A 25,037-nucleotide genomic window follows, 5' to 3' on the forward strand; every position below is an offset into this window, starting at 1 on the left:
ATAGATCACTAACAGAAAATATTCATTTTTAAGCAGAGAAAGAGAGGATGAGGGCAGACTGTCACAGATAGATGAAGGAAAAAAAACATCTCAAAGAAGGAAATAGCTAAAGGAAATGCGACTCCTTAGGTAAAGAGAATCCAGATAAGGATTGTAGATGGCACAGATCTTTGGATCTCTCATTTTCTCTGTTTTTTTAATAAAAGAAAGATTTTATTTATTTTGAATTTTACAATTTTTCCCCAACCCCCACAGAAGACAGTCTGTTAGTCTTTACATTGTCTCCATGTTATACATTGTGGATCTCATTCTCTTAAGAGAAACTTCATAAGAGTTCTTCAAAGGGCGAAAGATCCCCCAGAACCAGGACTTAGGATGTACTCTTCTGTTTTCCATGTTTTGACATGTGGGCCTCACTACCACTGTATTTGAATTCATATGTAGAGTACAGGTTGGAAGAATCAAAAAAAGCCAGAATTAAGGTTGCTGGGAGAATTATTAACAATCTCAGATATGCAAATGATACTATTCTGATGACAGAAAGAGGAGATGAATTAAGAAGCCTGTGAATGACAGTAAAAGAACAAAGTGTAAAAGCTGGTTTTAAATTTAACAACAAAAAAAAAATCTAAGATTTTGGCAATTTGTTCAATCACTTCCTGGAAAACAGGAGAAGAAATTGAAGTCATGCCAGATTTTATATTCCTGGGCTCAAAGATCACTGCAGAGGGTGACTGCAGCCATGAAACTGAAAGATGCACGTTTTTGGGAATTAAAGTTATGATAAATCTGGACAGCATACTAAAAAGTGGAGATTTCATATTGCCAACAAGTCAATATAATCAAAGCTATGGTTTTTCTAGTATTAATGCATGACTGTGATCATTGGACTATAGGGAAAGCTGAGTGCCACAGAATTGATGCTTTTGAATTATGAGGCTGGAAAAGACTTTTGATAGTCCCTTAGATAGTAAGGAGATCAAATCAGTCAATACTTAAAGAAATTAATTCAGACTATTCACTGGAAGGGCAACTAGTAAAGTTGAAGTTTAAATACTTTGGATACATAATAAGATCAGGACTTATTGGAAAAGTCCCTGATGTTGGAAAAGTTGGAAGGCAAAACATTCACATCCAATGGAAAAAACTTTGGAGTAAGTATATTTTGCTCACTTTTTAAAATTTCTTTTACTATCTTTCTTTCTTTCTCATAGTTCTTTCCCCTTTTATTCTAATTCTTTTCTCACAACATGACTATTATAGAAATGTGTTAAACATGATTATATATGTACAGCCTATATCATATTGTTCATCATAGGGGTAGAGGGGAGGGAAAGAAGGGTGGTGGAAAAATAATAGAACTCAAAAACTTGCAAAAGGATTAATGTTGAAACCTATCTTTGTATTTAATTAAAAAAAGAAAAAGAATTAGACAAGTAATGTAAGGCATACATAAATTATGAACTACCTGAGGTCACACAGCTATTAAATATCAAGAGGAGAGAAAAAAAGATTGAGGACAAAAGAAGGGAAAGACAGAAGATAAGATGGAATGACAGTGTCAAGGAAACAATTAACATGAGTGTGGACAGACTGCAACAGACAAGGAAGGATAGAAAAGTCTGGTGTGCTATAGTCCATGGGGTCATGAAGGGTTGGACACAACTGAACAAGAACAAGACCAACTTTCTCCAGAGACCATGTGTGGTAGGTGTGTAAAGGATGTACTCTAACTTATGGAGACCTTTTTTTTATAATGCCTTAGTAAAAGAACCTTCTGAAAAAGCTAGTTTAAATCTGACTAACTGGGAATGGAAAGCATACTGGTGAAGACTTTTGAGTAAGATTATTGGAAACAGTGCCCATCAGGTTTACCCTAGAACCATGAAGAGGAACAGTAAGTCATTATCTGGGGATACCCAATCTGAATATGTACAAGTGTCCAATTGAGAAACTACACATACATGAGAGAGTATTACATGAGATTTATGTTTAAAATATTGGTCCCCTCTCTACTAGGCATGATGACCAGAGTAGGAACAATGAGTAAAGATGAGTAAGATATTTGTGAATGAATGGATAAATAAGATATTTATTAAGCACTCTCTATGTATAAGGTACTAGTCTAAGCATTAGCATAATCAAAGAGAAAAGTAAGATAGTCCCTGCTTTCAAGGAATTCACATTCTAATTATATTTCTCCTTCATTTTCTAAGACTATGACATCAGGGAGGTGATGCTATGACAAATGGGGTGACAACATACATGCCATTTAAAATTCTGGACAGCTCTAATTGTTAAGTTGTTCTTTATCTTGAACTAAGCTTGACCTCTCTACAAAATTCTATTCATTGCTTCTAATTGTGCCTACTAGAGTGACACTAAATAAGCTTAATCAATCTTCTGCATGAGACAGAGTCAATCAGATCTTTTGCTCTATAGGGTATATACTCCCAGGTACTGTCTTTGGATGATACAGTCTCCAATCCTATTAATATCCTGATGGTCCTTCTTCCTTCTCTGGTTGCCCTAGTTTCTTGTCTTCCCCATTAGAATACAAATTCCTTGAGAACAGGACTAGATTCACTCTTAGCATTGACATCCCCTGCACAATACCAGCCATGTAATAGGGATACTGATTGATTCAGTTTGTCAATATTAGAAGGACCCCCATACAAACACAACATTTCAGAGATTAACTGTGAGATTACAGCCGAGTTAATGCCTCCTTTGTTGTCATTTTTGCCTCTTTCTGTACAGCCCAAGTGCCAATTAGTGATACTCAATGACATTCTTGACTTATTCTGAGCTTGTAGTAACTGGCCCTTGTCTCAAAGTGTTTTTTTCACATAAATTACTGTCTATTCATGCCTCTTCATTTTATACAAAGGATTTTTTTAATCCTTGTGTAGGACTTCATACTTAAATATTAAATATCATTCTAGAGTCATCTCATTGTTTAAACCAGTTAAAATCTTTTGTCAATTATTGACATGTCAATTAACATGTCCAATTTTTTTAGGTTTTTGCAAGGCAAATGGGGTTAAGTGGCTTGCCCAAGGCCACACAGCTAGGTAATTATTAAGTGTCTGAGACTGGATTTGAACCCAGGTACTCCTGACTCCAGGGCTGGTGCTTTATCCACTACGCCACCTAGCCACCCCTACATGTCAATTATTCCTCCCAGATTTTATTCAAATTTACCATATATAAAATGAATATTTCATTTTTTAAAGAAATGAATATATGTCACAACTGGACTGTATTTTGATATGTTTTAAAAGCAGTTTCTGGAACAAAATTATTGATGCTATAAAGAGGGATCATGATATCTTAAATGGAGTCAAAATTGTTATACTAAAGATGCCACTGTTCTCACTGAGGGTTTCCTGACTTCCAAGGCTGAGACTTCCTATCTCTTACCTGGTCTTTGGATTGGGTTATCCTTTAAACTCTGGCTTGACTCAACAATGTAACCTGTTTATTCTCTCAGATCACTCTTGGACCAGAGTTACTCTCTTCTAGGATCCTGTTGACTGGGGTATAGAATAGTCACTGACACCATTTCCTATGCCATTCATGCTCAATTATAGAATGAATACTAGTGATAGCACTATAGATTTATTCAAAAAAGAAGCTCTGTCATTGACTTTCCCAAAGTAAGCTGGCATCTTGGGACAATGTTTATTGCAGCACAATCTGTGACTGCTCTTCCTATATGGAGCTGTGCAGCTGGCCAGAGGTGGTGAGTGTTTGGCATTCGGACAAATATTTTTCTTAATAATAATGCAAATCCCCTTAGAATTTGAAGTAATTTTGCACATCTGTTTGTTGCTTTTAAAGCCAGACTTGGTGAAAGAGAAGAAAAAGTATTTCAAAAGAAGAAAAAGACATCTGACTACACTAGACAGATTTCTTTTGAAAACAGGTCTAATTGTAGTTTTTTGAAACTAATCTAGCCCTTCTCTCTCCATCACATTAAGGATAGAGTGCAGTTTTAATCTATGGAGGACCAGTACATGCTAATTAATTGGATACATGGATCACGTACAGTATCCTTAAAGCTGGAGGACAAAAAGGAGGGACTGAGCAAGAATGATCTTCAGGGTTAGGCATTTCCTATGGTTAATGAGCAGCTGGAGAGACTGAGGACCCTAGGGATAGCTAACACTTAGGACTTCAGCTGGTTGGTCATACAGAACATCTAATGGTAAGGTCATCACCCTGTTATAAACTGTGAAAATAAAAGGAAAGAAATGCAATAATACTAACAATGGCAAACATTCAAATTCAAAGTATTTTTCACATATTAACTCATTTGAGCTTCACAGCCTAGGAGTGTCATTGTTACCCTTATTTTAAGGATGAAACTACCAAGGCTCAAAGAGCCTGTCCATGGTTACAAAGCCAGTAAGAGACTAAGGCAAGATTTGACCCTACCTTTTCGAGGCTACATGTCCAATACTCTCTATCTACCAGTTTGCCAGCCAAAGATCTAAAAAACAGCAACTTGAATGGGCTTATTAAGTTTACATGATATCAGGTATGGGCCATTTTACTACAGAGTCACCCCCCAGAAGTTGACTTGGTTCAAGGATCCACTGTTTTCATTCATGTTTTCAACCATCCCTTTGTTGACATCAAATGCAGCCTTGATAGATAGCTTCATGAATTGCTATAGCCAATAAAATGCATCTTCAGAGGACCAGTCTTCTCTCTAAAGAGCTAGCCCAGTCCTCAGATGCCATCATGTGGTATATCTTTATCCTAACTTGAAGCCTTTCTACTTCAAGAGTCTTACAGAATTTTCATTCTTATAGGCAGAGCTCTAGGATCATTTTTGTGCTATCAGGAAGCATCAGAGCAGGATATTAATGGAGGTTCCTCAAAGATAAAGGGAAGAAAGGCTACATGACCTTAATAATCTATTTCCCATCATATCAAGATCAGAATCTATTTATCTAGCAGCACTGGAATGAAGTACCTTGGTAGGAAGTTAACACTTCATTTGAGATTGGTGTTAGTGAAAGAAGGTAAAGATGGTAGTTTTCCTAAATCTTTTAAAAGGTTTCAAAAAGAAGCTACAAATGAGGACAGATATGAGCCAGAAAATACTCTAAGCAGGCAGGAAATCACATTTTAATCCTTACCTGATTAAACCTCCTAGTAAAGGCCACAATATTAGGGGCGAGGCTATGTTTCTCTTTCTTGCTCCATCCACAGCTGGCTAATTCCTAGAAAACAAAGAGATAAGTTCATCAACTAAATTCATTCATATAACTCAAAATTTACAAGAATCATTTAAACTTTAATCTAGGTTTGGTTACTGAGTGTCTCAATCGATGATTTCAGACATGGGATAGACACCTTTCTGAAGAAGGTTAAGTTTTGAAAATTGCTAAGTCTTTAAAATTGAATGAGAAAGAAGAAGTAATCCACTTTTTTGGAGAGCAAAGTGGAGCAGATCATCAGAAGTCACTCCTTTCAGAAGCCACTTTCAATTCAACTAATATTTATATGATGCCTAAGATGTGTTAGATCCTATCCCTGACATTGGAAAATTATGTAATGAGATCTACAATGAAGATATAAAACCAATGCCTATTTTTCTGGTGGAAGTCACTGTTCCTTCTAAAACAAAAAGGGGACAAGCAGGGCTATCACTCATTGCTCACTGCTCCAGAGTCCCCAACCTTTGAAGGGATTCTGTCCCAGCTTTGAGATGAGCAATGGACTTGGTGTTGGATGAGGCATTTTCCCAGCAACACGTATACAGCTATGACTGTGAATGTTCAAGCAACAATTATATTATTGTCTTTGTCAAGACCCAACTCATAAGAGAAGAGACTGAGAACTTGCACAGTGAAATAAGAGAAGAAAAGGGAATCATGTTTGCAGAGAGATAAGAATATGTAAAAATATACTGATGATAAGCCTTACTATTGACTTTTGTGAGGAAGATGGAGTATCATCTCTCCTTCCAGTCAAACACACACACACACACACACACACAATATACACACATACACACATACATGTGCACACATGCAAACCCCTCTGAAAAACAGTGCTCCATGATATCAATCTTGGGAGAGTTGTGTTAGCAACTTCCTTTTTTCTTCTTTTCAGATTAAATCCCTTTTAATTAGATTTGAAAAACTTCAGACAAATATAGTTTTGTTTGCTCTTGGAATATGACGTTGGAAAGATGCTTCATTCAAAAGGAAGAGAGGATAGTTACATAGTGGGGAGTATTGTAAATTAAGAAGACATATTTATGTGAAGAAATTGAGGAGTTCAATGAGGGAAACATGGTGAAGAGTGTTCAGATAAAGGACAACAGAAGCGGATACAGCAGGAACTTTGTCAACATAGTGCAGTACAAGTAATGAGGACAGAAAAAAGAAATAGAGGAACACAATAAATGGAACTATTTTTCAGGATCTGATTCTCACCAAATAAGGAAGAATTTGGCTTCTGAAATAGAAATAATAGAAACCTTGGTAGGAAGTGAACAATTAGATTGTATTAGTGAAAGAAAGTAAAGATGGTAGGTACTCTAAATCTTTTGAAAGATTTCAAAAAGCTCAGAGAAAGAATAGATAGGATTCCATGGATTAATTGCTAATAAGGAAAAGAAAACAATTCAATTGAAAAGTGTGTGTGGGGGGGGGTTTAAAAAGATCAATGTGGATACAAAAGGAACTCATTGATTTGATTTTTAACATACACATGTTATCAATCACAATCACATTATTAGATAACTTGGCTTTTAACTATTTTCAAAGAATGTACTTTGTAAGGGATTTATTTGGATGTTTCCTGGCAACTGGCTGATGTGCAAAAAACAAAATCACCAACCACCAATAAATCAAAAAGAAATAAAAACAAAGGTATAAAGGAAAGAAAGAGAAAAAAGAGGAGAAAGAAAAATGAAGGAAGAGAAAAAAGATGTATAGAAAGTAGAAGTAAGGCTAACTAATAGGGAGATTACAAATGGATACAATATCACAGTCTTGAAAGAATAATTACATATATTTTAGAATAAAATTGTACAAGAATAATGCCAAGGAAATATTCTGAATAAGATAAAGCTAGCAATGAATGCTAAGGACACTAACCAAAAAAAGTTAAAGCTACACTGGGGAACAGAAGCAGATCAGATAAAAGACAGGATCATAGCTCAGGGAATACATAACAATAATAATGGACTTCACAGAGAGAATTTGGCTTATTTGACTTTCTCCCCCTCTGCCACAGAGGATCCTATTTGAATCAGAAATTCAAAATTGTTCAAAGGGGAGTTGAAATTCAAGAGAAGCATATTAGCTGTCCTTGATAAATTCATGTCATCAAGCACAGAAAAACTGTATTTATTCCAGAGTACTGAAACAATTGATGTACATGATTGATAAACACTGTCAGTGATCTTTGAAAGATCATAGGGAGCAAATGAGATGCTATAGAGAAAATTTGAATTCATCAAGGAATGATTTTGCCAGACAAACCTTAAATTCTTTTCTGACAAGGTAATTAGACTGGAAGATGTGTGTGTGTGTGTGTGTGTGTGTATACATATACATATATATGTATATACATATATATATGTATATATTACCTGGATTTTAGTAAGACATTTGACAGTCTATCATATACTTTTTATGGATAAGAAATATGTGGACTAGGCAATTAAAGGGTCTCTGAGTGGGTTTAATAATTGGATCCAAAGAGGAGTCATTTATGGCTCAATGTCAACTTGGAAAATAGTCTCCAGCAGAGTGCCTCAAGAAGTCATACTTGACCCCACACTGTTTAACATGTTTTTCAATAAATTTGAATAAAGACATAAATGGGAGGTTTATCAAATTTTTAGATCACAGAGGGATAGCTAGCACATAAAGACAAAATCCTGATCCAAAAAGATCTCAACAGGTTAAAACATTTGAACAAATACTATGAGATGACATTTAATAGGGATAAATATAAAGTTTTAAACTTGAATTCATTAAGCCAGTTTCACAAACAAGAACAAAATGAGTGAGGTGTGGTTTGATAACAGATCATCTGAAAAGAATCTGGGAGATTCAGTGGACTGCAAACTCAGAATAAATAAACAATATGATACAGCAACTGAAAAGCTAATGGTATTTTGTTCAGTCATTTTCCAATAATATCCAATTCTTCATGACCCATTTGAGACTTTCTTGGCAAAGATATTGAAGTGGTTTGGAGTTTCCTTCTTCAGCTCATTTCACAGAGGAAACTGAGGCAAACATTGACTTGCCCAGAGTCACACAGTAAGGTCAGATTTTAAGACTTTTAGGCCCAAAGTCTACCCATGGTGCCACCTAACTGCTATCTAATGTTATCTTAGGCTACATAATATATATGGATAGTGTGAAAGACTAGGAAGGTAATAATTCCACTGTATTTACTGTACTGGTCAAATCACACATGGAATCATGAGTTTAGCTGTGGGCCTCTCATTTTAGGAAGGATAGTAATGGATGGAAACCACGGAGCAAAAAATTTAGGCTTGGAAAAAGGAAAAACTTCCAAAGACCACTATCTGAATACAAAATGGACAGCCTTGGAAGGAAATGGGTGCCCCTTCCCTAGAAGTCTTTTATTTTCATAGGGGCTGAATGACCCCAGATTTGCAATATTGTTGGTGGTATTCTTGGTATGATATGAGTTGGACTGAATTATATTTTATATTATTTTTCCAATTACATGTTATGAAAGTTTTCCAACATTCATTCACATGCATATGCATATTTATAAGTTACATAATTTCCTTCCACCCTCCCCTCCCAACCCCTCCCCTCAGCAGCAGACAGTCTGGTGAACAATATACATATACATTTGTGTTTATCATGTTTACAGATTAGTCATTTTCTGTATGAGGAATTAGGACTAAGGGAAAAGAAAGAAAATCATAAGATAGGAAGAACAAAAGAGAAATTTCTAAAATTGAACAAAGTATTCATTCAGATTCTGTAGGGGTTTTGGAGGGGATTATTTTATTTTGTTTCCTCTAGATGTGGATAGCATTGTCCATAATAGATTTCTCAGGGTTGTCCTAGCTCACTGAACTGCTGAGAGGAACTGAATTCATCAAGGTTGATCAACTCACAAAATTATTGTTAATGTGTAGTGTCGTTTGATTCTATTCCCTTTGCTCAGCATTCATTCCATGTTTCTCTACAGTCTAACCATTCATGGTTTCTTATAGAACAATAAGATTCTATAACATTCATATACCATAACTTGTTTAGTCATTCCCCAATTGATAGGCACGCCCATTCAATTTCCAGTTCTTTGTCACTATGAAGAGGGCTGCAATGAATATTTTGGAATATGTAGGACTTGTTCCATTTTTTATGATTTCTTCTGGATATAGGCCTAGAATTGGTATTGCTGAGTCAAAGAAAATTGTTCTTTGGGCATAGTTCCATATTGCTTTCCAGAATGCTTGAATTAGTTCAAAACTCCACCAACAGTACATTAACATCCCAATCTTCCCACAACCTCTCTAACATTGTTCATTTTTCCTTTTTGTCATCTTAGCCAATCTGATAGGGTGAGGTGGTATGGTATCTCATAGTTATATTAATTTGCATTTCTCTAATCAGTAACGATTTGGAGCATTTTTTCATATGATTTTATATAAAAATGTATGTATGTATATATATATATATGTATGTATATATATATAAACATATATCTTTATTTTCTTCATTTGAAAACTGCCTGCTCATTCCTTTGACCATATATCAGTTGGGTAAGATCATGTAACCTTATAAATTTGATTCAATTATCTATAGATTTGAGAAATGAGACCTTTATCAGAACCACTGTGAAAATTGTTTCCTAGCTTTCTGTTTTCCTTCTAATCTTGACTGCAGTGGTTTTATTAGTGCATGAACTTTTTAATTTAATATAGCCAAAATTATCTATTTTGCAATTTATAATGTATTCTATTTCTTGTTTGGCCATAAATTTCTCCTCTTTCCATGATCTGACAAAGTATTTCTTATGTTAATTGGTCTAGGGAATAGCTCTTTATGTCTAAATCCTGTACCCATTTTTACTTTATTTTAATATAGGGTATGAGATGTGGGCCTATACCTAGTTTTTGCCATAGTATTTTCCAGCTATCCCAACAATTTTTGTCAAATAGGGAGTTCTTATTCCAGAAGCTAATGTCTTTGGATTTGTCAAACAGTAGATTACTATAGCCATTTACTACTGTTTCTTTTGAACCTATCCTAATCCACTAGTACATTACTCTATCTCTTAACTACTACTTTATAGTATAGTTTTAGATCTGGTAGAGCACGGACACCTTCCATTACACTTATCTTTTCATCTGTTCCTTGATGTTTTGTTCCTCCAGATGAATTTTGTTACTATTTTACCTAGCTTGGTAAAACAGTTATTTGGTAGTTTGATTGGCATGGCACTGAATAAGTAATTTAATTTGTGAAGGACTGTCATTTTTATTATATTAACTCTACCTAAACATGAGCAATCAACATTTTTCCAACTGTTTAAATCTGAATTTGTGTAAAAAGTACTTTATAATTGTGTTCATACAGTTTCTGGATTTATCTTGGGAGGTACATTCCCAAGTATTTAATGTTGTCGGCGGTTACTTTAACTGGAATTTCTCTTTCGATCTCTTGCCCTTAGGCTTTGGTATTCAAATATTAAAATACAGATGGTTTATGTGGATTTATTTTATATCCTGCTATTTTGCTGAAGTTGTTAATTGCTTCAGGTAATTTTTTGATAATTTTCTCAAATTCTCTAAGTACACCATCATTTTATCTGTAAAGAGTGAAAGTTTTGCTTCCTCATTGCCAATTCTAATTCCTTCTATTTCTTTTTCTTCTCTTATTGCTAAAGCTAATATTTCTAATTCTATCTTGAATAGTAATGGTGATAACAGGCATCCTTGTTTTGCCCCTGATCTTATTGAAAAGGCTCCTAGTTTATCCTCATTTCATATAATATTTTGTGACGATTTTAGATAGCTACTGCTCATTATTTTATTTTATTTTTATTTTTTTTAGTTTTTTGCAAGGCAAATGGGGTTAAGTGGCTTGCCCAAGGCCACACAGCTAGGTAATCATTAAGTGTCTGAGACCAGATTTGAACCCAGTACTCCTGACTCCAAGGCCAGTGCTTTATCCATTACTCCACCTAGCTGCCCCTCGTTATCTTAAGGAAAACTTCATTCATTTATTCCTATATTCTCAAGTGTTTTTAATAGGAATGTTGCTATATTTTGTCAAAGGTTTTTTTAGCATCTATTAAGATAATCTTATGATTTCTGTTCATTTTATTATTGATATGTTCAAATATGTTGAGTATTTCCTAATATTGAACCATTCCTGCCTACCTAGTATAAATCCTATCATGGTACATTATCCTAGTAATTATTTTCTGTAATCTCTTTGCTAAAATTTTATTTAAGATTTTTGCATAAATGTTCATTAGGGAGATTAACATTAATTTTCTTTGTCTGTTTTGGTTCCTCCTGGATTAGGCATCAGAACTATATTGTTTGGGGCAGCTAGATGGTGCAGTGGATACAGCACCGGCCCTGGAGTCAGGAGGACCTGAGTTCAAATCCGGCCTCAGACACAATAATTACCTAGCTGTGTGGCCTTGGGCAAACCACTTAACCCTATTACCTTGAAAAAAAAAAGAATTATATTAGTGTCATAAAAGGAATTTGGCAGAACTCCTTATTCTACTATTTTTTAAAATAGTTCATTAGAATTGGAATTAATTGTTCCTTAAATGTTTGGTAGAATTCACTTATAAATCTATCTGGACCTGGAGACTTTTTCTTAGCGAGTTTATTGATGTTTCATCAATTTCTTTTTCTGAAATGGGATTAAGTATTTTATTTCCTCTTCTGTTAATCTGGGCAGTTATTATTTTTGTAAATATTCTTCCATTTCATTCAGGTTATCAAATTTATTGGCATACAGTTGGATAAAATAGCTCTGAAGTATCTGTAATTTTCTCCTTGTTCGTAGTGAGTTCACCCTTTTCATTTTTGAAATTGGTAATTTGGTTTTCTTTTTCTAATCAGATTAATCAAAAAGTTTATCTATAATATATTGAGTTTTTCCCATAAAACCTTCTCTTAATTTTATTTATCAGGTCAATGGTTTTCTTGTTTTCAATTTTATTAATCTCTCATTTGATTTTTAGAATTTCTAATTTGGTATTTAATTGGGGATCTTTAATTTGTTCTTTTGTTAAGTTTTTTTAGTTGTGTACCCAATTCATTGATCTCCTCTTTCTTTATTTTATTCACAGAAGCATTTAAAGATATAAAATCACCCCTAAAATGTTTTGGCATTTCATAATTTTGGTATGATGTCTCATTGTTATCATTTTCTTGGATGAAATGATTGATTATTTCTATGATTTGTTGCTTGATCATTCTTTAAAATTAAGTTACTTTATTTTCTAATTAATTTTTGGTTTAATCTTTCCATAGTCTTTTATTACACATAATTTTTATTGCATCATCATCTGAAAACCATACATTTATTATTTCTATCTCTCTACATTTTATGCCTTAGTACATGGTCAGTTTTGGAATAGGTACCTTGTACTGCAGAGAATGAGGCATATTTTTTTCCTATCCCCATTCAAATTTTCTCCGAAGTTCTACCATACTTAAGTTTTCTAAGATTTTATATACCTTCTTAGCTTCTTTCTTGTCTATTCTGTGGTTAGATTTATCTAGTTCTGAGAGAGGGATGTTGAGGTCCCCCATTCTTATAATTATGTTGTCTATGTCTTTTTGTAATTCACTCGGCTTCTCCTCTAAGAATTTGGATGTTATACCATTAGGTGCATATATGCTTAATAATGATACAACTTTACTGTCTATTGTGTTTTTTAAGAAAATGTAGTTTCCTTCCTTATCCCTTTTAAGGAGATCTATTTTTGCTTTAACTTTGTCTGAGATCAGGATCTCTACCCATGATTTTTTTACTTCCACTGAAGCATAATATATTTTGCTCCAGCCTTTTACAATTACCCTGTGTGTATCTCTTTGCTTCAAAGGTGGTTCTTGTAAACAACATATTATAAAATTCACATTTATAGTTAAGATTACTAATTTTATATGTTCCTCCATTTCTATCTTCCCCCATTTGAACTTTTCTCTTTCCTTTCCTCTTTTTCCTCCTCACCAATGTTTTTTTCTCCCTCTCCCCTTTAACTTTTCTTTTAAATTTTGACTTTCAGTTTACTTTCACTTAAACCTTAACCTTTCCTTTTATCAGTCCCTTCTTCCCTTTTCTTTCCCTTTCTCCTCCTTCTTCACTGTAGAGTAGAATATACTTCTAAACCCAGTTGGGAATGTATGTTATTTCCTCTCTGGGTCAAATCTACTGAATAGGATTTATTCAGTGTTCACAATGTCCCTTCATTCCCTTTACTATAATAGATCTTTGTGCCTTTTTACCTGAACTTATTTATCCACTTATGCCTAGCCTTTGCCTTCTTTTTATGTTTTTATTATTTTATGTACTTACATCCCTTTTGTCAGATTATACTTTTATTTGACCTGATAGAAGTACTATTAATCAAAGTACAATCAATCAAAGGTTGATTGACTGATTACTTGATTGATTGATAAGTTCGAAGTGCTATCAATCATGAGCCAAAGCATCATGCAAAGTTAAATCATTTCATGAACCATTTGTAACCCCCACAACCACACATACTCTCTCCAATTGCAGCCAAAGCTTCAAGCTAAGTAAAATCTTTTCATGATGTTTTCATGTTCAGTCCCTTTAAGTATACTCTCTCCCTCCATCTCTTTAGTACTCCAAACCTAAAGCTTTCCCCCACCAAAGTATCAGGTCCCATACTCCCCCCTTACCTCTTCAGATTTGGCACTTAAACCCTCTTTAACTAAAGTATGGATTAAGATAAGTTTCCTTCCTAATTCTTTCTGTGTAACCCTTCTAGAAGGTTCCTACCCTCTGCCCCTATGGTACTACAAATCTCTAAGTATCTAGCAGAGTTACTTCTGATTTTATATAGTATAGAACCTCTAAGTTCTCTAAGTACTGGGACACCCTAAAGGTATCTCTTAAGAACTTTACAATTGATTGTAAGGTATGGGAGATACCAGCACAGGACTTCCCAGCAGAGGTTGCCCTCATCAGAGAAAGTGCAGAGCAATATGAATAAGGCAGAATTAAAGTAGGTCAAAAGAAAAATGAGACACAGAAGTTTAGCATAAACATCCCAGCTTTTCATCTGGACTATTTGTGCCTGACCTGAGGGAGAGCATTCTGAGCTCATATTAGTCTGATTGTCCACAGTCAGATGCCCTGTAATTTGTCTCAAACATAGTAATATCATTTTGGTCTTCTTCAAAAGAAAGGAAAGAAAGAGAAAGAAAAGGGAAGAAAGGACTGATAAAAGGAAAGGTTAAGGTTTAAGTGAAAGTAAACTGAAAGTCAAAATTTAAAAGAAGAGTTAAAGGGGAAAGGGAGCAAAGGGAATCAACCATGCCCATATATTCTAAATACAATCTCTTCAACTATATTCAAACTTTTAACTATCCTAACAAAAAACAATTCTCAAAATTTACAAGTGTTATCCTCCCTTGTAGAACTGTATACAATTTAATGTTCTTGACTAACATTTTTACCCCTTTTCTGTATATTTTTTATGCATCTCTTGAGTCTTCCATTTGAAGATTGAATTCTCTGTTCACTTTTGGTCTTTTTAATTGGGAAATTTTGGAAGTCCTCTATTTCACTGAACATCCATTTTATCCTCCTAATAGAATATGCTAAATTTTGCAGGGTAGTAAATTTTTTATTGTAGTAACGAAATACTGAATTCTAGGCCCTCATATCCTTCAATGTTGAAGCTGATAAAGTCTTGTGTAATTCTGATTGTGCTTGCTTTGTATTTAAATTGTTTCTTTTTAGTTGCTTGCAGTACTTTCTCCTTTATTTGAGAATACTGTAACTTGGATATAATAATCCTTGGAGGTTTTAATTTGGGGTTCTCTTTCTAGAGTTCTATAAATTCTTTCAATAGCTATTTTGTCTTGATCTAGCAGATTTGTACAGTTTTCCCTGACAATTTCCTAAAAAAATATTTTCCAGGCTCTTTTTCCATCTGAGCTTTCTGATAGATCAACAATTCATAAATTATCTTTCCTGGAACTACTTTCCAAGTTGTTTGTTTTTTCTGAAAGTTACTATACATTTTCTTCAATTTTTTTCAGCCTTTTCTAATTCTAATTTTCAGGATTTTATTTTCTTCAGTTGGCTTTTGTGTTTCCTTTTCCAGCTGGTTAATTTTACTTTTTGCTGAGTTGTCTTCCCTTTTCAGTTGGTCAATTTGGGTTTTAGATGAGCTGTATTCCTTTTCCAGTTAGCTGATTTTAGTTAGTTGAAAAGTTACATTCTGACTTCAAGATAGCAGCAGGAGGGCAAGAATTCCCAGAAACTTGTCCCCAAAAAGACTCCAAAAGTCATCAAATTATGAATCTAGCAAAAATTTAGAGGGGCAGAATCCACAGAAAGACTGAGTGATACAATAGAAGATCCACAAGAAAGATGTGTTTCTCCAAGACTGGGGGTTGGAAATAGCTGCAGCACAGCAAGGCCAGAGCAAAACAACTCTAGCCTTCCAGGAACAGCCCACAGGGCATCTGGGTTCATGGCAGAGGAGGCAGTTTCCAGACCTTTTGGCCCAGGGATTGCCAGGGACAGCTTGAAGGAGCGATGAGAGAACTCTGCGGCACCAGAGTGAGCATGGAGCCCTGGCCAGCACTGACCTCAGAGAAACCTTGTGGTGGGAACCTGTGGCAGTAACCTGCAGAGTCACCCAGTAATTCCACAGAGCTCAGCCCACAGACAGTAAGGTGGTAGGGAGAAACTGCAGAGGTCTCTCTGCTATCCCTTGGGCAGGAATCTGCTGTTTGCCCACACTAAGATCCAGGTTGAAGTCTGGGCCCCGCTACTACCAGAGAGGAGCAGGAAACATCTTCACAACTCCAGGGTGGAGGGGAGGGCCTGTGGTCATCCATGGATCAGAGCACAGGCCAGAGAGCAGTCAGAGCCTCTCATAAGACCTTGGATGAATTATGGTCCCTATGGAGTGTCTCAAAAACCCTCAAAAGGGGCATCTAGGTGGCACAGTGATAAAGCACTGGCCCTGAAGTCAGGAGTACCTGAGTTCAAATCTGGTCTTAGACACTTAATAATTACCTAGCTGTGTGGTCTTAGGCAAGCTACTTAACCCCAATTGCCTTGCAAAAAAACCCTAAAAAACCCTGAAAGCCTTGAAAGTGTGGTATATCAGTCATAGATTGAGGAAATGAGCAAACAGTAGAAAAAGAAGAACCTGATCATAGAAAATCACTTTGGTTCCATGGAAAATCAAAATATACTCTCAAAAGATGACAAAGTCAAAGCTACTGTATCCAAAGCCTCCAAGAGAAATAGGAAATGGACTCAGGCTATCGTCAAGCTCAGAAAAGGCTTTGAAAAACAAATAAGGGAGGTAGAGGAAAAACTGGGAAGAGAAATGAGAGTGGTTCAGATAAATCATGAAAACCAAGTCAGCAGTTTAGTGAAAGAAATACAAAAAATACTGAAGAAAATAACATGCTAAAAACCAGTTTAGCCCAATTGGAAAAAGCAATCCAAAAGGTAAATGAGGAGAAGAATGCCTTAAAAAGCAGAATTGGCCAGCTGGAAAAGGAGATTAAAAAAACTCTTTAAAGAAAATAATTCCTTCAAATGTAGAATGGAGCTAAAGGAAGGTGATGTGAGAAATCAAGAAACAATAAAACAATACTAAAAAATGAAAAATTAGAAGAAAGTGTGAAATATCTCATTTGAAAAACTGACCTAGAAAACAGATCCAGAAGAGGTAATTTAAAAATTATTGGGCTACCAGCAAGTCATGATCAGAAAAAGAGTCTAGGCTTCATTTTTCAAGAAATAATACAGCAAAATTACCCTGAAATCCTAGAAGCAGAGGGTAAAATAGAAATTGCCTTCTGAAAGAGATCTCAAAAGAAAAACTCCCAGAAATATTATAGCCAAATTCTAAAACTCCCATGTCAAAGAGAAAATACTACAAGCTGCTAGAAACAAACAATCCAACTACCATGACTCTACAGTCAGAATTACATAGAATTTGGCAGCATCTATATTAAGAGCTCATAGGGCTTGGAATATGATATTCCAGAAGGCAAAATAACTTGGCTTACAACTGAGAATCAACTACCCAGCAAAACTGAACATCCTCTTTCATGGGAAAAGCTGGACATTCAATGAAACACTGGACTTTCAAACTTTCCTGTTGAAATGACCAGGGCTGAACAGAATGTTTGATCTCAAAGGAAAGGACTCATCTGAAACATAGAGAGGGTGGATGGGAAGGGCAAATTATGAGGAATTTAATGATGTTGAATTGTGTGTATTCCTGTATGGGAAGAAGATAATGAAAATCATATGCAGCTTCTCATTTATAAGAGCAGTTAGAAGGAGCATATATAGATAAGGCACAGGAGGGAGTTGAATGTAATGGTATTTTACAGCATAAAGATGGAGTCAGTGGGTGATAAAGGAAAGTCCTGGGAAGAAGGGAAAGGAGAGGTAGAATGGGCTAAGATATTTCACATTAAAGAGTCAAGAAAAAGCTTTTGCAATGGAGTGGAAGGAGGGGAAGGTGGGGGGGATGAGTGAGCTTTCAATCTCATTAGAAATGGCTTAGTGGCAATTCTTCAATGTTTTCTACCTCATTTAATCTCTCCTGCCTGTCTGAGAAGTGGGTAGGTCAAATAATAAATTTGAGTAGGATGAGATGAGTTAGGGAAGACTTTTTTGAAGAGGGAGTGTTTTTAGCTTCATTTCCCTCCACTATTTCCTTTCATCAAACTTCACTACCCCTTTATCTGAATCATCCTACTATGTCCAAAATCACCTTGTTACCACCCAGATCATTTTCTCTTCTTTTTAGTTTATTAGTTTAGATTTCTTGACTTCTGACTCATCTTAGTTTTTTTGTTTGATATTTTTCTCTCTCTCTGATTTTGTCCTGTAATCACTTAAGCTTTGTGCATTTTCCCAGGCCTTCTTCATGGACTCCATACACATCTCCATTTATTGAAAACCTTCTTTCTCTAGGGCCTAGTTCAGGTGCTACCTCTTACAGGAAACATTCTACCATTGCCTACCAACTGAAAATTTTCTTCCTTATATCTTTTAGAACATTTTGCCTGATCTCTTTTGCTCTTTTCCCATCCTACAGGCACTAAATTTAGAGTCACAGAAGCTTGGTTTCAGGCTCTTGATGGCTGTATGGCCTTGATCAAGTCATCTTTTATTTACATGAAAAGAATCTAACTCGACAGTCTTAATATTCTCTTCCAGCTCTAAATCTTACAGTTCTACCTTGTATCATACTCATTTGTGTTTTTCTTGGCCCTGCTGTTAGATTGTAAGCTTCTTGAGGGTAGAGATTGTGACATTTTTCCATCTTTGTTTGAATTAGGTGGTACATCTATTTTTTTAAACAAGGTTTCTCATTGTCTTCAGATTCGATTCTCTATCCTTTTCTTTACCTGCTACTCTTTGACTGGGGCCAGGGCTATTGATAGTCCCATGGAGTTTAGAGGAACTTCCACCCTCCTGTATCAATTGAGGAGTTATTCTATGATCTTGCCAAAGGGGCTGGTATGGTTGCTATTATTACTCTCTTCATCTACTCCTCGTAATAATGAGATAAAAGATAACACTTTTTACATGTAGTTTTTGACTCAACAATAATTGTGTTATAACTACAAACTATGTTCAAAATGACTTTTGGAGTCAATATTTTAATATTTCAAATGATCTGTGCTTTTGTCAATTATTGTCCACTGATGCAGATCATAACTTTCCATGCTTTTGTGTGGGTTTAGTGAATTTACTGTACTTAAAAGAAAAAGTCATCATCTAAAGGCTGACCTTCTGGTGATAGACCCCTCTCAATCATAAAACCAAGCTGGTGCTTACCTTGGACAGTAAAAAACAAAATTCATTCATGTCTGGACCTTCTCATAAAGGCTTTACAGTGTGGAACTTGACAGGAGTATCCAGAACTTGGGCTTTGACTCTTCTGAGGTGATTGTGAAATCTCTTGTTTGGAACAGAAGACAAGGAAGAAGCTCAATTGATCAACACACATCTCAGGTGTGTTTAAAGAATCATATCCTACCGATTGAATGTATATATCCTTTGGGAGTGAAACATTCTCAGAACCCCAGGGCTATTATTAGAAAACTTTTAGAGAGTCAGATAGCAGAACCCCTTGGTTGTGAGAGATCATTTTTAGTCTTTCTTATTTCTCTTCTTATCAGTTACCTCTTTCTATATTTCTGTCCTCAATTCAATTTAGCTATTATGGAATCATCACCTTATCATCTCTGCTGGGCATCCATCTTCTTTGATGATTCTTTGCAGTATCTGCTCATCTGATGGGATGCTTTGAGAGAATTAATATTCTGTTACATAATCAAGCTTAATATTTCCAGTACCTGGATTTTCCTTTTCCTCTGTTGCAGTCTTTTTCTTTGTTAATCATCCTTTTAGGGAGGGAAGTTAATATTCAGCAACATGAAAATACTTCAAACTTCTATGCAGCATAAATATTCTGTTTGAAGCAATCCTATTGAAAAGCATTGGATATTCAATGGTGTTCATAATATTATTCAGCTCATAAACTAATTCATTTAAATCACAATAATGTCAAAGACATCAGGGATATTAATGTCCCTCAAACCATCAACCCTGCTCTCTGCCGGGCCCACATCCATCATATAGGAAAACAAATTCTTTGGAAAAATGAGTTTGTCATCCTCTCCTACTAATCACCAAACAACTTCCACCTACAAGGCAGACAAGCCTGCCTAGCCAAATAGAAGACAGGAGGCACCATGTTTCAGGGGGATTCCATTTTGGTGGAAATAGCCCAGGACCCAGAATCCAAAAATCCAGTTCTTCCAGCCTGGTTATAACAGACTGAAAATTAATTGCATTATTACCACAATAGCCAATATTCCTGGGCCTCTCTTTCATTTTTATAATTCCCTTGTCCTGAGTGCATTATCAAACACGTCATACATGTAGATTTCTACTCTTCCTTTCTAGCCCCACTACATCTTTTCCCCTGGACTCTAGCTAGGCAGGTTTCCTATCGTCATCTAAAAAAAAAAGCAAATATTAATTGTCTGCTTGGGTTGGGGAGGGGGCAGGAGGAGAATACTTCAGTTTATCTAAGGCACATCCACATACTGTGACTCCTTTAAAACATTAAAGTTTCCACACAAGACCTCTTACATAGCACCATAGGGTCTTCAGAGGTCCCTTTGCAATAGTAACTTCCAAGAAGGGTTTCTAATATGTCCCCTTTGGTACTTTGGGCACCAGAGCATCATCAGAATTTCACCTCTGATAGCTATTTGATGTAAATTCTGCTCATCTTCTGCTCATGAGGACTTCACAATGGTTTTCAAAATACTACAAAAAGGAAGTAGCCTTAGCTTCTGCACCATGCCAGTGCGGGTAACTGGCAGCAGAAACATCCCCTGGAAATGTTGATGTTGAATTAGGTTATGAGGAAAAATTAAATAATGAGCCTTAAAAAAAAGAAAAAGAAATGGCTCAGTGAAGAAATAACATATACACTTAATATGGTATAGAAATCTTACCCTAGAGAAAAATTAGAGGAAAGGGATAGTCTAAGAGGGATAGGGGAGAGAGATCATAGGAGATGGTAATCAGGTACAACGTATTTCTGAGCAGGGATAGGGTGAAAGGAGAGTGAGAATAGAATAAATGGGAGTAGTAAGAAATAGAATGGAGGGAAAGAGTAGAAGCTGTTTCACAGTAAGGTGGAACCCACTTAGCAGGGTTTTACTTTCCCTTTTCTTTCTATGAGACAGACCTTCCATGAAGATCCTCCACTAGATCTCCAGTTGAAAAATATTTCAATCTTTTCTTTTTTTTGGTGGAATCTGTGTAGAGGTTCCACTTAATGTTGTGTAGGGAAAAGTTCTGGGAGCATGCTAACTTCATGCTGATATTATGGCTCTGCCCCAGAAATCTACTTTATTTATGTTTGTTTGTTTGTTTGTTTATTTTTTTTGCAAGGCGATAGGGTTAAGTGGCTTGCCCAAGGCCACACAGCTAGGTAATTATTAAGTGTCTGAGGCCGGGTTTAAACTCAGGTACTCCTGACTCCAGGACCGGTGCTCTATCCACTGTGTCACCTATCCACCTCTGCCCCAGGAATCTAAATGGCTTTTTTAGTCTTTTTCAACAATGTGATTATTTGAGCCTGATGTTGGGGATTTGGTTTACCATTGAAGCACCTTTAAGCCAATGTCTTTTCCTATTCAAATCACTAAAATGAGGAAGCTATCAGTCAGAAGTTATTTATATAAGATTTCATAGGCTAAAAAAATGAATCCAGGTACCTGAATCCTGGAACTTTGGATTATACTAATATATTAATATAGTAAATAAATTTATTGATTATTTTGCTTTTCTATCCATCAGTTCCAAATATTCCATAAATATCTCAGCAGTGAGCCCAATTTCATAATTAAAGAAACATGATTAAACAAAGCCAACCAATACAATGCTCACATCCAAAAGTATACACAAAATTCTCTACCTACAGTTCCTCATGTTTCTGATGAGAGAGAAGGTATCCACTTGTCCAGTCCTAATTTCTTTCCTAAAATTCAGTATCCTTCCCCCTCCCTACCTATTATACATATTAAATTGAATGACCTTTAGATATCTTAAACTCAACATGCCCCAAGCTAAACTAATTATCTTTTCCCTCTAACTTTTCTCTTCTTGATTTGCATATTACTGTCAAGGTGCCACCATCTTCCCAGTTACCCAGGCTTCTTTTATTCTCTCTCTTTTTAACCTCCCTTATTCAATCAGTTATCAAGTCTTGTTATTTCTACTTTTGTAGCATTTCTCATATTCTATGTACTTGCTCATGGTTTTCCCCCCTCTTAATTCCCTCCATGTACTCTTTGATATAATGACACTGGGATCCTTACTCTTGCTTGCACATGATGCTCCATCTCCTAACTCCAAATAACCTCTGAGGAATGATAGCAGAGAAAGAAAAATGGGGAACAACAGAACAACCAACACAGAATGTCAGAGTTGGAAGGGACCTTTTAGAATAGAGAACACAGAATGTTGGTCCTATAGGAAAAACCAAGAGGTTTTAGTGGATTACAAGTTAAATAGTAATCAACAGTGTGATATGGCAACTAAAAAAGCTAAACCCATCTTATTCTACATTAATATAAGTATAGCATCCCGACAAAGATGGTAGAAGACATGCAGTTCTCTATTTTGGTCAGTTCAGTAACCACATCTGCGTTAGTTCAGTAACCACATCATATAAGAACCAACAAGACAGAAGGTGTCTAAGAAATCATCATACAAGGATTAGTTGAAAGAACTAGGGATGTTTAGCTAATCAATAAATCAATAAATATTGATTATAAACATTAATAATCAATAAACACTTAATTCAATTAAGTGCCCATATTGTCAGCATAATACTGCAAAGCACTGAAGAATAAAGAGGGAAAAGCTCTTTCCACAGGAAGCTTACAGTTTAATGTATTTTAATGTTTACTCTAGAGAAGAGTAATTTGATAGCACAGTGTATAGAGCACATGGAATTAGTAAAACCCATCTTCTTGAGTTCAAATCAGGTCTCAGACAATTGCTATCTGTGTGACCTGGGCAAGTCACTTAACCCTGATTGCCTTAGTTTTCTCATCTGTAAAATGAGTTGAATGAAATGGCAAATCAAACTAGTTTCTTGGTCAAGAAAATCCTAGACAGGGTCCTGAAGGATCAGATACAAGTGAAATGACCAAACAACTGGAAAAGAGAATAATTAGAGACGATGATTGTTGTCTTCAAATATTTGACAGGCTAACATTAGACATGTTTTACTTAGGGGATAGGATGAAAAGAATTGGGTAGAAGGTACAGAGAGGCAAATAATGGCTCAACATAAATTAATAAGTCCAACAAAGCTGTTCAAAAGTAGAATGGATTACTCTGAAAGAAAATTAATTCCCTATCACTGAAAGTATTGTTATTGAAAATTTTTATTCAATTTTTCCAATTACATGTAAAAGTAGTTTTCAACATTCATTCATTTCCAAATTTATGAGCTCCACATTTTTCTACCAACATCCCTTTCCTCCCTCCTCCTCATGGTGATGAATAATCTGGCAAATGTTATTACACATACAATTGTGTTTAACCTATTTTCATATCAGTAATGATGTGAAAGATTAGAATTAAGAGGGGGAAAACTGTGAGCAAGAAAGAAAAAAATATAAAAGAAGTACTTTTAAAAAATGAACTTTTTTTTGCTTTGCTCTGCATTCAGAATCCATGATCTTTTTTTCTGGATGTGAATAGCATTTTCCTTAATAAGGTCTCTCAGGATTATACTTGATTACTGAACTGCTGAGAGAAGCTATATGCATCATAGTTATTTCACAACGTTGTAGTTAAAGTGTACAATATTTTCTTGGTTCTACTCACTTCACACAACATCAATTCGTTCAAGTCTTTCCATGCTTTTCTAAAGTCCAGTCACTTATGATTTCTTACATAATGATAATACACCATAAGAGTAATATAGCATAACTTGTTCAGCCATTCTCCAATTGATGGGCATTCCCTCAATTTCCAATTCTTTGCTACTACATAAAGAATTGCTAAAAATATTTTTAACATGCAAGACTTTTCCCAATTTTTATGTTCTACTTGGGATATAGACCTAGTGGGATATTGCTAGATCATTGGGTATGTGTGGTTTTATTGCCTTTTGGGCAAGGTTCCAAATTGCTCTCCAAAATGTTTAGATCAGTTCACAACTCCACCAACATATCACTTAAAGTTTTAAAGCAATGTCCTTTAGTCAGGGTCATTCTAGAGAAGAGTCCCATTCAAGTAAGGCTTGAACTAGATCATAACTGAGGTCCTTTTCTGATATTCTATAAACATAAAATATTATCAATCAGAATATAAAACATATATAATAACAAATGGTATGGTTAGTGGAGCTCTGGACTTGTCAGGAAGATCTGAATTAAAATCCTACCTCAGTTACTAACTATATGACTTTAAATCTTTTAACTTCAGTTTCCTTTTCTGAAAAATGGGACCAGTAATAATAATAACCCTGGGAGGGTTGGTTTATGCAAATCTGAAACCATGAAGGCTACTATTAGCATAGTAGAGCTGAAAAGGGACCTTCGAAATCAAGTTCAAACCACAAAAATTCTTTTCCTAGAAGACTGTGAGCTCCTTGTATCCAGGGTCTATGTGATATCCATCTAACAATGTGACTTCCATACACTGGGCACTTGACTAATGTTTGCTAAATTGAATTGGATCGACTCTCCTGGTTGTACCATTCCCTGAAATATTCCCAACTGTAACAGAACTAGAAAAGAAATGATTATAGAATAAGATGACTTAAAGAGCAAATGCAACCCAATGCTGGCTTCTAACATAAATCTGCAGTAGCAACAGATCCCTGCATTCATTTTATTACAAAGAATTGCTTTGGTTCTCACTTTTCTTGACCACCCCAGTGCCTGAGAAGGGCAATTCCTGGGGTAACAAGCTCAGTTCCAGCAGGATGTCCTCAAGAATATTGCTCCATTTTTTTCCCAGTGAGTGGGAAGAAAAGAGCACCCAGGAGACTTCCCATCTGGAAAGGAAATATTTTTCAATGTGTTCTTTGCTGAGAGTTTTCCCTGATGAACAATACATGGAAGGAATAGGTGGACTGAAGACTGATTTGGGGAAGCTGTATAAAAGCCCCAGGAAGTGAACAGGCTGTGGCATTAGGTATGAATCTTGGCATTATTCTACCAAGTAAGGGAAACAGTAAATAGGTTTCATTTG

General features: G+C 35.6%; 1 protein-coding gene across 6 annotated transcripts in view; it reads right to left on the reverse strand.

The window, feature by feature from the left end:
* RALGPS1 (Ral GEF with PH domain and SH3 binding motif 1) overlaps positions 1-25,037 on the reverse strand; it is a 749,724-nt gene that overhangs the window by 506,568 nt on the left and 218,119 nt on the right. For all 6 annotated transcript variants that reach the window (XM_074211544.1, XM_074211540.1, XM_074211539.1 and 3 more), the window contains one exon: positions 5,151-5,234. In XM_074211544.1, the coding sequence (XP_074067645.1) occupies positions 5,151-5,234 (84 nt within the window). The remainder of the gene's footprint in view (positions 1-5,150; positions 5,235-25,037) is intronic.

The sequence above is a fragment of the Macrotis lagotis genome, chromosome 1, assembly GCF_037893015.1.
Source record: "Macrotis lagotis isolate mMagLag1 chromosome 1, bilby.v1.9.chrom.fasta, whole genome shotgun sequence".
In the NCBI taxonomy this organism is placed as follows: Eukaryota; Metazoa; Chordata; class Mammalia; order Peramelemorphia; family Peramelidae; genus Macrotis; species Macrotis lagotis.